The sequence below is a fragment of the Falco punctatus genome (genome assembly GCF_963210335.1).
Source record: "Falco punctatus genome assembly, chromosome: 19".
Classification (NCBI taxonomy): domain Eukaryota; kingdom Metazoa; phylum Chordata; class Aves; order Falconiformes; family Falconidae; genus Falco; species Falco punctatus.
Window position 1 is genome coordinate 1632114 of NC_137599.1, and position 12378 is coordinate 1644491.

The 12378-nt window shown below is 60.8% G+C and overlaps 1 protein-coding gene across 7 annotated transcripts; it reads right to left on the reverse strand.

The window, feature by feature from the left end:
• Positions 1-342: 342 nt before the first annotated feature.
• NFE2L1 (NFE2 like bZIP transcription factor 1) lies at positions 343-11361 on the reverse strand. Of its 7 annotated transcripts, none has more exons than XM_080369522.1 (7): positions 11266-11361; positions 10319-10535; positions 9364-9875; positions 5106-5321; positions 4394-4483; positions 3850-4011; positions 343-3492 (listed from the first exon to the last, which is right to left on the reverse strand). In XM_080369522.1, the coding sequence occupies exons 3-7, from the start codon at positions 9871-9873 to the stop codon at positions 2161-2163; spliced, it is 2310 nt and encodes a 769-aa protein (XP_080225648.1). In that variant the 5' UTR covers positions 9874-9875; positions 10319-10535; positions 11266-11361; the 3' UTR covers positions 343-2160. The 7 variants fall into 7 exon arrangements, with proteins under 7 accessions (XP_080225648.1, XP_080225651.1, XP_080225649.1 ...); XM_080369525.1 differs by lacking the exon at positions 11266-11361 and adding an exon at positions 10731-11042; XM_080369523.1 differs by lacking the exon at positions 11266-11361 and adding an exon at positions 9970-10105 and having other exon boundaries at positions 10319-11042.
• Positions 11362-12378: the final 1017 nt, after the last annotated feature.

A 12378-nucleotide genomic window follows, 5' to 3' on the forward strand; every position in this document is an offset into this window, starting at 1 on the left:
GCTTTTTTTTTTTTTTTTTTTTTTTTTTTTGTAAGATGCTGTTGTGAAGTAAGGAAAAAAGCAGCCGAGCCAGAGCTGCCTGTTTCCCACAACTGAGGAGCCTTTTCATTTTCCTCCCCTCCAGGGCCGGTACCTGCGAGCTGGGATGACGGCGACTCCGTCCCCAGACCACTGCTGGAGGCAAACCAGAGCTGCTCCAAGCTCACCGCTGCAGCACAAAGCCAGGAGCTACTGTGGGCGAGAAGGACCCACAAGAGGAGGCCATTTCATTTCCCCGCCCTGCTTCGTCTTTTAAAAATTAAAATAATAATAAAAAAAAAAAATCCATGGAACAAACGCTCGTACAGTGAATAAGCCGTTTTATTTTTGTCCTGTGCTCACACAATCTCTCTTCTTTCCCTGACAGGTCACAGATCATTAAAATAAAGTTTCTAAGAGGAAAATAATTTAAAACATACACGCAGGGCTCCCTTCCAACCTCCCCACACCCACATCTCCACCACTTGTGCTTCGTCTCATGCGTAAGTAAAGCCGTTGAATCTCAGGAGTCCGGGATGGGCGAGCCTGCCAGGGTCTCGGTGAGTCCATCTCACACCATCTGGGGCCACAGCGAACGCACCGAACACCCCGCCACATGCTCCAAGATCCAACCACTTTCCCCATCACCTGGAAAACGCGCCCGCAGCCAAACACCTTCCCTCCGGGCAGCGCCGCTCCAGGCCTCCCTCTTGCATCACCAGGTTTCCTTCCCTCGAGTTACCACCCCGAGTCTTCCCTCCCGCCGCACCACCCTCACCCCGTATCACATGCACAGGACTGGCTAGGAAAAGCCATTTTTAAGCTTTTTCAGTTGCTGGTAAAGTCAGTACACTCCCAGCTGTGCTATATTGTAAATACAGCTTCTAGGATCGTCTCCGTGGCGGAGACCGACAGTGATCAAGGCACTACCCCCACCCCCCTCCTGAAAACAAAGGAAGTCAGACCAACACCTAGGGACAGAAGAGAATCCTATAATGTGATCACACGGTTACACTGAATCTTTATGGCAAAGAGAACATTTAGCAGCTTTGAACATTTGGGCTTCTCCCTTTTACTCAACACAAGCACTCTAGACCCTATAGGGAAAAACAGGGCTGAAGCCCTAAAAATCAAAGCGCGGTTAAGAAACAGGAATCCTAACAGCTGTCTAATTTCTATAAGTGACAAGCCCATGGCCTGGGGTGGGAACCCTCTGCTCCCCTTGTGCTGTGCGCTGACCGGGGGGGGGCCCAGCGACCCTCCCCGCCTTCCTCCCCCAAGCAGTTCCCCAGCCAGTCAGTGGGAGAAGACAGCGTTTGCATGCAGGCTGCTGCGTGTGCCGGCTCAGCGGCCCAGCACGGCGCTGGCTCGGCGGCAGTGACATGCTCTTGAGTGTGGCGGGGGCCGTGTATCGCACTGGTTCTGTTAACCCTCTCCAGTTCCACCCACCCACCCCCTCCCCAAAATCCTAAAGCTCCACGTGCCCCTCCACCGAGGCGTCACAGCTCCACACGGACAGTAACGGTTCTCCCATGAGCCCCTTCTGAGCTTCCTCAGACTGGAAAGGGTTAATGGAAGTCACACCACTTGTGTTTCCATGTGTGCACTGGTCTGATCTAGGAAGGGATGTTGGTTAATCTGGAATTAAGTCAGATTGAATCACACACACCGATGTGGGGGGGAAAAAAAAAAAAAGAAAAAAAAAAACCAAAAAAGAAAAAAAAACCAACTACCTGAAATCACAGAACTTTGGAAGTTCAGAAAAATGTCTCTCCTATAACTTGTTTTAAGTTCGTTTGCTTAAATCTCTTTTCTTATTTAAAGCCAGTTCCTAACAGTAGTTTTTCCACCTCTGCCAATCTCACCACCAGTGATGCCAGCTCGTTTCCTGCGCTCAAAGGATTCCAGGTTGTGGAAGGCGCCGGGCTCGCCAGTGCCGGGTCCGTCCCTCCCCGCAGGGAGCCCTCAACACAGCCTGCAGGTCCTGCAGTCTCTCCCGCACACTGACCGGCAGCAGTCACGTTTTTTTGAGAAGATATATCGGATAAGAAGGCATGAAAGTTCCTCTAAGTACTTCCAGGCTCAGCCCTTCTCCAGTTCTCACTTGAGCGAGTGTCCCACTCCTCCCGCGTCGCCGTCCCGTCACTTCCTCCGGTCCTTCTGTTTGCGCTCCTGCCGCCGGGCCTGCTGGTCAGCCACGGCGCGAGGTATCAAAATGACGCTGCCGTCGCTGGCGTACTGCAGGGCGTACTGGCTGGGGGAGTAGGGCTGCCCGTTCTCGTCCCGCAGGCGGCCGAACACTTCCTGGTAGAGGTTCTGCACCTTTTGCTTCATCTGGCGGATGGATTTGAGGAATTCCACCTTCTCCCTGAGCAGTTTGGACTTGTCCCGTTGCAAGTCCTCGACGTCCCGTTCCAAGTTGAGGATGGTGTCCAGCTTCCTCTTGCGGCAGTTCTGGGCAGCCATCTTGTTCTTGCCTCGCCTCCTGATGTCGCGGATCAGGCTCAGCTGCGCCTCGCTGAGCTGGTACTTGGACAGGAGCTCGTTGAACTCCTCCACAGGCAGGTTGATGATCTTGTCGTTGGTGAAGGGGATCTTCATGGCTCTGGCTCGATGCTCGTCCCTGCTCATCTGCTTATCCAGGAACTCGGAAGGCTTCTCCTTGCTGCTCTTCTTCCCCGCGCTGGGCAGTTTGGGCTCCTCGGGATCCAGGGCCCCCGGTGCCATGTTGTAGGTGTGGTTGTGGCCAACGTGCTCCAGGTAAGGCAAGTAATGGAGCTGCGACGGGTCCTGGTAGCTCATGCGGCAGAACTTGCTGTACTCTGGCTGGTATCCAACCGCCCCTTCCGCTTCTTCGAAGTCCACGTTTTCGGAGTCGGAGCTGTAGCCAACAGCTCCTTCCTCAGAAAACGAGGAGGAGGAGGACGACGAGGAGGAAGAAGAGGAGGAGGAGGAGGACGAGGCTTCTGAGCTGCTCAGAGAAGCCGGACTGTGGCCAGAATCCAGAGAAAGACCCGAGTCTGAATCAAACTCCTCTTCCAGCTGCGAGGCCTGCACTGGGTTGAAACCTTCTTCAATCGCCAAGTCCATCAGGCTGATCTCATCGAGCATGGCTTCGTCCAGCAGACCTCCCAGCGGGTCCGGCAGCTCGGGGCCAGCCGTCTCGTTGACGGTGCTGTTCAGCTGCGGAGGGAAGAAGATGCCGCTCAGGTTGGTGGAGCCGAAGGTGGTGTTGAGGCCGGTGGAGTTGTCCGGCGCCAGCTGGAGCAGGGCTGAGCTGCCGGCCATGGAGGGGCTTTCGATTTCGGAGCTGAAGAGGGAGAAGTCCTGTGAGCAGCTACCCAGAGAGGCCTGATGCAGGCTGACATTCTGATTGATGGGAGTGTTCGGAGCGAGGCTGTAGTTAGAAGTCAGCAGGTCTCCGCTTGTGCCGTTATAGAGGGTTTCAGCGGTTGTGTTGTTCACTTCCATAGCCTGGAAGAGACGCGAAACAGCCCGGTAAACGAGCCGCGCTCGAGCCCTTGCCTTCACTCCTGGTGTGTGCCAAAAGGAGACGGAGCAATGCTTCCAGATCCCACGGAAGAAGCTATCTCTGGCAGCCCGGCATCACCCGCCGGCTGCGGGAGGGTTAAGACAGCAGCAGCGACTGCCACAGAGGCGGCACGGTGCCACCGCGCAGGCTGGGACAAAACCAAAGCAGCTGCCACCAACCCCAACCCACGGTCGCCCAGGAACTGGGTGCCTGGGACAGTCATGGAACCTCAATTCAACAGAGTGGCACCGCGCGCCTGGAGGGGCCAACGCCTTGCCGCAACCCCCCCTCGAGCTGACCTGCATTTCCATGATAGACATGAGGTCCTGCCACTGCTGCTCCAGATCGAAGGGCGACTCGGTCTCGGTGAGGAGAGGAGACAGCAGGCTGGTCTGGATGCCCGCAGACCTGCTCTCACCGGGCACGGCTTCGCTCAGGGTGGAGACATCCGCAGCTGGAAACTAACCACGTGAGGCAGAGTCAGTCCCCGGCTGATCAGCCGCGGCCAGGGAGGCAGCAATCCCGAATGCCCTTCCACCTCCGCCTGGGCAATCGCCTCTCCTTTGTTCAAAGCGAACTGGTTGCAGTTATTCCTCCACAGTTCACTATGAACTAATCAGAAGCAAAGCCAGAAGTCTTTAATTAATTGTGACCACCCCACCCCCCTCCTAGTTTCACAGGCACGATGCCTGGAGCCTCCTTAAGCAGGCTAACCCAATTTACTGCTGGTTCTGCAGTCTGGGTTAGGGGTACAAGAGGGACCGAAACCCCAGCGAGCGAGCTAAGGAGAGCCGCCGCCTCTGGATCCGCCCAGAGGCAGAAACCTTCGCCCTCTCTGCTCACCTCCGAATTCTCCCCGAAAGGGAAGGTGGCCTCCAGCAGCCTAAGGCACTCCTCCAGGGACAGGGCTGTCTGATCCTCCGCACCAGGCACCTGATGTAAAACACAAGCAATCGTAGCCCCAGGATTAGGGAGGTGGTGATGAGAAACAAGCTCCTTACAGCAGGGCTTCATTACAGCGCATCCAAAAAGAGCCAGAGGCCCCACCCAGTGCTTCGCAGACTCCATCCTCCTGCTCCGGAGAGCATCAGAGCGGCCCCCAAGCGCAGTGAGGAAAGAAAACGTGCTGCCTCTGCTCCTGGCGAGCCTCACCTACTGCCAGCGCAAGGACTCGGCTACAGGCTGGAGGGGACTCTGCGCCTACCCGCGCCACCACCTCTGCCAGACAACCTAAAGGCACAGCAAGAACCAGCCGCCCTCGTCCTAGCGCCCTGCCGACGGTGACACGGCCATCACCCTGCCCGCCTCGCTGCGGCTCCCCGGCCCGGCAGGCAGCCTGCGCTTTTCCCAGCCTCAAATTCTCTCGTCCACCTGGGCAAAGCCTTATCCTGCGGCTCAGCCGATGCCCGCTGAAAGTCACACGTGATGCCGCTCACCCCACCGGGCCAGCCCAAGGGCCCCTCGCCTCCCCTCCGCCTGGGCAGGAGCGCAGACCCCCTGGCACGCTGCATCACTGCAGGCACAGACCCCAGCCCGGTCGGCCCAGGGGTGTTACCTGCGCAGGGAAACTCTCCCCGGTCTCTCCATCAACTAGTAGGTTTCTATCCAAGACCTCATTCCCTCCGCTCCTCCAGCTGTCCCCGCGCTCCCTCCCATCGCTCAGCTCTTTGTCCACTTCGCTCTCTTTCTGACGGTGGCTGTAGTCAAAAATCTCTCGCCCAGCGCCGAGATCAATATCCTGTCTCCACAGGATGTCAATCAAATCGATGTCCTGAAAGACAGACCAGATTTCCTTCAGCCCCGGGCTGGGTCCCCACCCACCGGCCCCCCCCAAGGCCCCCGCAGCCCACCCGCTGGGCACCCCTCTGCGCGGTCCGCTCCCCCGGGGGCCATCCTGCCCCCCGGGGCCCCCGGCGGCGGTCCTGCGGGCTCTGCATGGCGGGCGAGGCCGGTCCTGCGCCCCCCGCCGCCCATGGCCGCCCGGCCGCCGCCGGGAGAGGCGGCTGGGGCCGCCCGGGCCCCCGTCGCGGCGGTGGCTGCGCCGCGGCCGCCTTGCATCAGCCCGTGGTGCCATCCCGGCCATTTGCATAAGGGGTGGGGTGCGCCGGCAGGAAAATCCCCGCATTTCCACCCACCTGATGCAACTTGAGCCGCCGGCCCCGCCGTTACCGGGCTCCCGCAGCCCTCCCCCGCCCTCGGTACCCCCTCAGCCCGCAGCGTTCCCGCCACCGGAGCGGCCCCGGTACCTTTCTCATGTCCCCAGCTGCCTCCCGGGCCGCGGCGCACGCCGATCATGGTCCCCGGGGCAGCTGGGGGGGGAGGCGGCGGCGGCAGCAGCAGGAGCGGCGGTGGCGGCGTGGGGGGGGGCTGGCCGGGGCGCGGCGCCGCGCACGCATCGCCGGCCGGGGCGGCTGGGGGAGCCGCGCTCCGCTCCGCCCCACCGGCCACAGGTGCCCGCGGCCCCGCTGCGGCGGCCAGGAGCCGCCCCCGCCCCCCCGTGCGGCGGCTGCGGTTCCCCCCCCCCGGGCGGCTGGGCCGGGCTCGCCTGGGCTCGGCTCCCGCCGCCCTGCCCGGGCCGGGCTGCGGCGCGCCCCGCCCGCCCCTCCCCCGCCGTTACCGTGGCTGCGGCGGCCGCCAAGCCCCGCCCCTCCCGGCTGCGGCGCCGCCAGGCCACGCCCGCCTCCGCCCGCCGCCAATCGGCTGCTTCGCTCCCGCCCCCGCGCGGCGGACGACACCAATCCACACCACTGGGGGGCCGCCGCCCTGACCAATCGCTGCTACCGGGGGCCGCGGGTTGAACCAATGAGCGGCCACGGGGCTCCCCCGCCCTGGCGCAGGGGAGCCACCTCCCCACCCACCCCACCCCACCCCCCACCACGGGCCCGGCCTCGCCCTGCACCGCGCGGGGTCCGCACCGGGGCGGGGGGGCGGCCGCCTGCGCGCGCCGTGAGGGGGAGGCGGGGGGGCTGACCGGGCGGCGGCACCCCGGTCACCTTGGCTCCCTGCCCCGGGAGACCCCAGCCCGCAGCTGCGACACCACCACCACCCCCCGGCTCAACCCGGGGAGGCAAAGACCCCCTCCCCAGCTCCTCACCCCCGCACAACGGGGCCCGGCCCCCCCGTGGCCCAGCGGTAACGGCGGCCGCTGGAGAGGCGAGGCCAAGTGCAAGGAGATCCCCGCCCGGCTGCGGGGGGGCTGGGGCGGGGGGGCTTGGCCAGGCGGGGCCGGCGCTGAGCACCAGCAGCTCATCACATGTCCCACGGCCGCGTATTTTTATCCCCCTGTTGTGGAAACGGCCCAGGGCAGCGGTGCCTCCCGCCCTCCCCACCCCCAATGCTGCAGAGGGACGTTAAACCCGCTTTGGCTCCAGGCTAACCAGGAGTTGGCACCCCCACCATACAAAAAAAACCCCAAATATCTTTTCTAAAATATTTTTTAAAATAATGACAATTAAAAAAAAAAAAAAAATTTAATTTCCCCTTTTGGCTGATCCCCAAGCCTCCCCCCGGCACTGCAAAGCCCGAGAGCCCCGCGCCGCACCCAAGCTCCAGCTCCTACAATTATTATGAACAGCCCAAACAAGGTCTCCTGCAGGGAGTCGCAATATTTTAAGTGCCAGGGGAAAAAAAAAAAAAAATCATGGAAAAATTTCAAACGCCAGCCCAAAAGCCATCTGCATATCATCATCGTCCACCTAATGAAGGGGAAGGGGGGTGGGGATGGAGCCCTGCAGGTGCCTTCCAGAGGTAGCAGCTGCCGGGAGCTGCAGAGCTCACCCCATATTCCAGTTGGGAAGGCTGGGCGGCTGCTCAGCACTTACCAGGGAGCCAAGGTTCCAGACAAAGACACCAACACCCGCGTGTCCCCCCCCCCAAAAAAAAAACAAAAAAAAGAAAAACCAAAAACCACCCCACTGGGGTAATGCTTTGAAACAGAACTCGGTGCTTTGAAGCGTCAGGCCAGCAGCAAGCGCAGTCCTGCTGGCCCCGGGGGAAGAGGTGATGTGACGATGTGATGTGACGTGAAGTGGGTGTGCGAGGCAGCGAGGCAGACGGGATTTCCTGGCGTTGGGTGCCCGGGTGCCATGCCCCCGGCAGCGCGGTGCACCTTGCAGGTGCACCGGCACCCTCCCCTCCCTTCCAAAAAAATAAAAAAATAAAGATGGAAAATGGAGACCTGAGGAAGAGCATGGATGCCTCAACGCCCGGGATGAGGGAAGGTGCAGACCCAGATCTCCCCACCCTTCCCTGAAGGAGTGACCGGAGTGAAGCCGCAGCGTGGAGCGGCATGCTTCCCAGCCGGCATCGCCCAGGCTGGCCGGGAGATCCATCCCGGCCGGACGCGTTTGCAGCTGCACAGGGGCGGCTCACAGCAGTGGCATCTAACGCAGGACTGTATTTTAAAGACAGAAATAAAACAGGCCCCCGGGTAACAGCAGTGTTACCGGCCTCTTGCCACCCGAACCCGCAGCGCTCCTCCCTAAAATGGGATCCCACTTTCTCCACACTGCACTCCAAAGGCTCCCCAGACTCAACACCCTCAGCCAAGGGCATCAGGCTTGGGGAAGGACAGCAAAGTCTTCCCTGGGCTGCGCGTGACCTTGTACGAGGCATTTCATCAAATTCTTCCCCGTTCCCAAGACGGGGAATTACCTCTCTCAGTTATCAGGGAGGAAACTACATGTGTGAACATTCCACCTTGTGTTCTGCTCGTTGACACCTCCAAGGTCGCCGGCTCCAAACTCAAAACAAGGTTTTCACCCTCAGTCCCGTAGCCCCAATGCCTCTGGAGCCAGGAGATCCCCACGGACAGGGAAAAGCTGCCCGCAGGCACAGCCACAGCACCATCCACGCTTCCTACGGCAGCATCCTGCTGCTCATCCATCAGTACTAGACCCAAAACAATCGTCACCTTTGTCTCTCCAGCGTGCACGCATTCACACCGCCTTTCCTCAACCGCCTTTCCTCACTCGATTCCCTGCCTGCTGCTGCGCCGAAGCCACATGACAAAAGCCCCAGGCATCCGCGACAGCTGCCTGCAAAGCTGCCCACCCCTCGCCACAGGGGACAGGGGTGTCAGAAGCTGAACCCAGCTCTCCTCGTACCCAGACGCCCCAGCAGCTTGCCCGAGACACAATTTACGAGACACGAGAACAAGGCTGGAAGGACCCGACACCACAAATCAGCACCAACAACCCCCAGCACCTCGGCCAGGGAGATGCTGAACGTGCCGTGACAAAGACAGCGGTGCCAAAAAGGAAAAAGAGCAGCAGCTCCCGGGGACTGGCATTGCATCACAGCCTCCAAAAGGTTGTGCTCAAACAGAAAAAAAATAAACCACTTTCCAGTTCACCTCTCCCCACCCGCCTGTGATGAAAACCCAGCAATAAACATTGCCACTGGATGGACTCCAGGGCCAAGTAACCCAACCACCCGCTCGACACCTGGGATGAGGCTGTTACCCAATGCCCCTGTTTATTTCCCAGCCTCGTTTTATCGGTTTCACAACACAAAGCTGTAAGCACGAGTTGAAATGCTGCCCCTCAACTCTTTCCCCCTCCTTTCGCTATTACTTTCAGACCAAGAATAAAACAAACAAAAAGGGAAAAAAAACCCCGCACATAACCCCAGAGCCCTCTAACTGAACCATAACTCAATGTTACACCATTCCCAAGTAGGGATCCACTTTTCCCAAGTGCTAAACACACACAACACACAGTGTACCGCTCACTCGGATGGGTACCAGAGGGCGGGAGGCCTCCCCAAGGGCTCCCTTTCCCCCCCACCACAGGCAAAAGAAAAATCCTGCCTACCTCTTTGGTCAGGTCTCCATTCACCGGGGCAGCCACCGCTCCCAAATCTTCCAGTTCTTCCCCAAAACCCTGCTCAGCTCCGCTCTCTCTCACCCCATTGTCAGGACTGCTGCCATCCTGCAGACCGCTGCCATTCTCTAGGGCGATGCCAGTGCTGGGCTGGCTACTGGACACGGAGCCTTCAGGGTCTCTGTGCACCAACCAGGCATTGACTTCGGTGGTGGGCACCTGAAACCTGTCCAGGGCCCTCACCTGGTTGAGCAGCCTACGAGCAGTGAAGTAATAGTCCAGGTCTACACTTTTTGGGTGGATGCCATATCCATCCAAGGTGTTACGCAGGTTATGAAACTGGGTCTGTGTGTAAGCGGAGCTCTGGCCAAGAATGATCTCCCGGAGAGGGGGGAGCTGCGAGTTCAGGTAGGTGTCCACGTCCACACGAACGCCGATCAAGCTGAGCAGAATGGTGAACTGGATGAGGCCTTCGGTGAAGTATTTCTTCAGAGAAAGCATTTCTGGCAGAGGAGAAAAGAAAACAGGTGGAGGGTTTGGGAATTTAAAAAAAAAAAAAAAAACAACAAAAACACACAACCACAAACCACCACACACCAGCGTCAGGTGAATTCTCCACACAACAGGTTGGTTGGGTTTGTCTTTCCTCTGCCCCACTTTCAAACAAACAAAATAAAGCAACAACTTCGACGTTCAGGTTATCACCAAACAGCAGGATGAAAGTTTAAAGAACCTGCAAGAGTCAGGCCTCAGGATTACTTTGTTCTCCTTTCAAAATTCTGGAGCTCAGTGGTCGACCAGCAGAGTGTAACTAAAGATTTACATCTTGAGAAGCAACAAACTCTCTCCCCAGAAGACAGCCTCCACCCTCTCCTGCCCTTTCCTTTTCTTCAGAACAGTTTTATAACACAGACCATGCAGCTACATAAAAATCCATGGGACTTACTGTCCACAAACTCCACATACAGCAGCTTCCTCTCGCAGCCCCCCCCCCCCAATTCCCCACGCTCTGGGACGGGGTCTGCTCCCTCCGACAGCCGGCTGCTCCTTCTTCCCCTCTCCTGGTCTGTGAAGCTTCTTGAAGGCGGCTTTTACGAGTCAAAGGTCCCAATCATGGGAAGGTCCAAAGACTCCTCCGCTTCTGGCTCTAATTTCATCAGCAGCTGAAATATAAGCAAGAGAGCAAACGCGATAACACGCCGCCGCCGAGGCACCACCCTAAGGATTGCACATGGCCCTGTACCCCGGGACCTGCTACCCCGGGACACGGCGGTTTGTCCGGGCGCGGGGAGCCGAGCGGGTGTCGCTCCAAAGTTCCTGACACATGGGGGGCACAGCACCCCCCCGGTGGGGGTTACCTTTGGGGACAATATTGTCCGTACTTCCCCTCCCTGAGCTATTCTTAGGCTGGTGCGTCAACTTCCCCTCTCTCTGAAGGAATCCAGCTCCGACTCCCTCTCCTCCTCAGCCCGGCTCCAGCGGCTCTACAAAATCCCGCAGGGGCTTCCCCACCGGCAGCAGAACAGCCCCCAGTCGGGCGCTCCCCGGATCACCCCCGCCCCGGCCTTCCCGGGGCACCGGCCCCAGCCCAACGGGGCGGCTCCCGGGAGGAGCCTCCAGGCCCCGGCGCTGCCCGCGCCCCCCTCCGTGGGGGTCCCCTCGCAGTCATGTGCTCCCCTCCCGCCCCCACCCCGGGCGCTTTAAGACCCCCCCCGCGCCTCGTGACCCGCCCCCCCGCGCGGCCTCGCCGGCCCCTCAGCGCCGGCCCCTCAGCGCCGCCCGCCCCGCGGCCCTCGGCCCGGCCCCCCCCGCCCCGCCGCCTGGCCCCTGCCCACCCCCCAGACCCCCGGTCGCGGTTGCGGTCCCGGTCCCGGCCCCCCCGCCCGCCGCTACCCGCTCGGCCGCCGCCGCTCGCTGCCGGCCCCGCCGCCGCCGCCGGCCCCGCTCCCGCTCCCCGCCCTGGCCAACCACCTCCCCCTCCCGCCTCGCGCGGCGTCGCCGCCAATCAGCGCCGGGAAAGGGGAGGCGGGATAAAGCTGCGGCCCAATGGAAGGCGGTGGCAAGGCGTTACTCCCGCCTATGTTGCCGTCTGGATAGGCAGGCCGAGCGGCCAATCGGCGCGAAGACAGCGCGGCTGGCCCCCGTGCTTGGCCCAGCGGCCGCGCGCTACGCCAATGGGAGAGGAGAAGCCGGGGAACGCAACCCGCCCCTCTCAGCGACTGAGTGACAAGGCGCCCACCCAATGGAACGCCGAGGCTCTTTCGAGCGACAGCGGCAGCTACCAATGAGACAACGCGCAGAGACCAGCCGCCCGTCCGGGGCGCTTAACTGGCAGCGGCGCGCACCAATCCCCGCCAAGCAGAAGTACTGCCCCTTCGCCCCGCAGCTGTTGCCATGGCAGCGGGCGCCCCGGGCCCCCAGCGCAGGGCGAGGCCTGGGCCGCCATGGCAGAGCCTCCATTGCCCCACAGGCCCCGCCACTGCCCCGCGTGTCCCCAGAGTGTCACCACCCAGGGGCAGCGAGGGCCTCGGGCCTCCCCCCGGTGCCACAGCGCAGCAGGGCCTGCAGCGGCGCCATGGCTCCTCGCCCTGCTTGCCCGGGGCCTGCCCTGCGTGGCCTCTGGCCCACGGGATGATCGCGCTGAGCCAGACCCTGCCCCGCGCAGGCTCCCGGCCCCATGAAGCCGCCAGAGCCCCTTGCAGACAGGCCCGAGTCAACGCCGAACCCAGAGCTTCGCCTCAGGCCCTGCAGTGAGTCAGTGGCGGGGCTGGGAGCGCAGCCAGGGCATCGCCTGCTAACCCCATGCTTTACTTTCTTCATTGCTCCAGCCCTTCGCTAATTAAAAGTCTTTAATTTCACGCTCTGGCAGCGGCCCAGTTGGCATAGCCCTGCTCATTACGCCCAGGTCTGTTTTCGGGTTGAAAACAGCAAGCTTTCCTGGTCGGCTGCTCCTCGCCCATGGCAGTGGGAGCTGCTGGAGGTGCAAATGGCTGTGTCAGAGAGAGG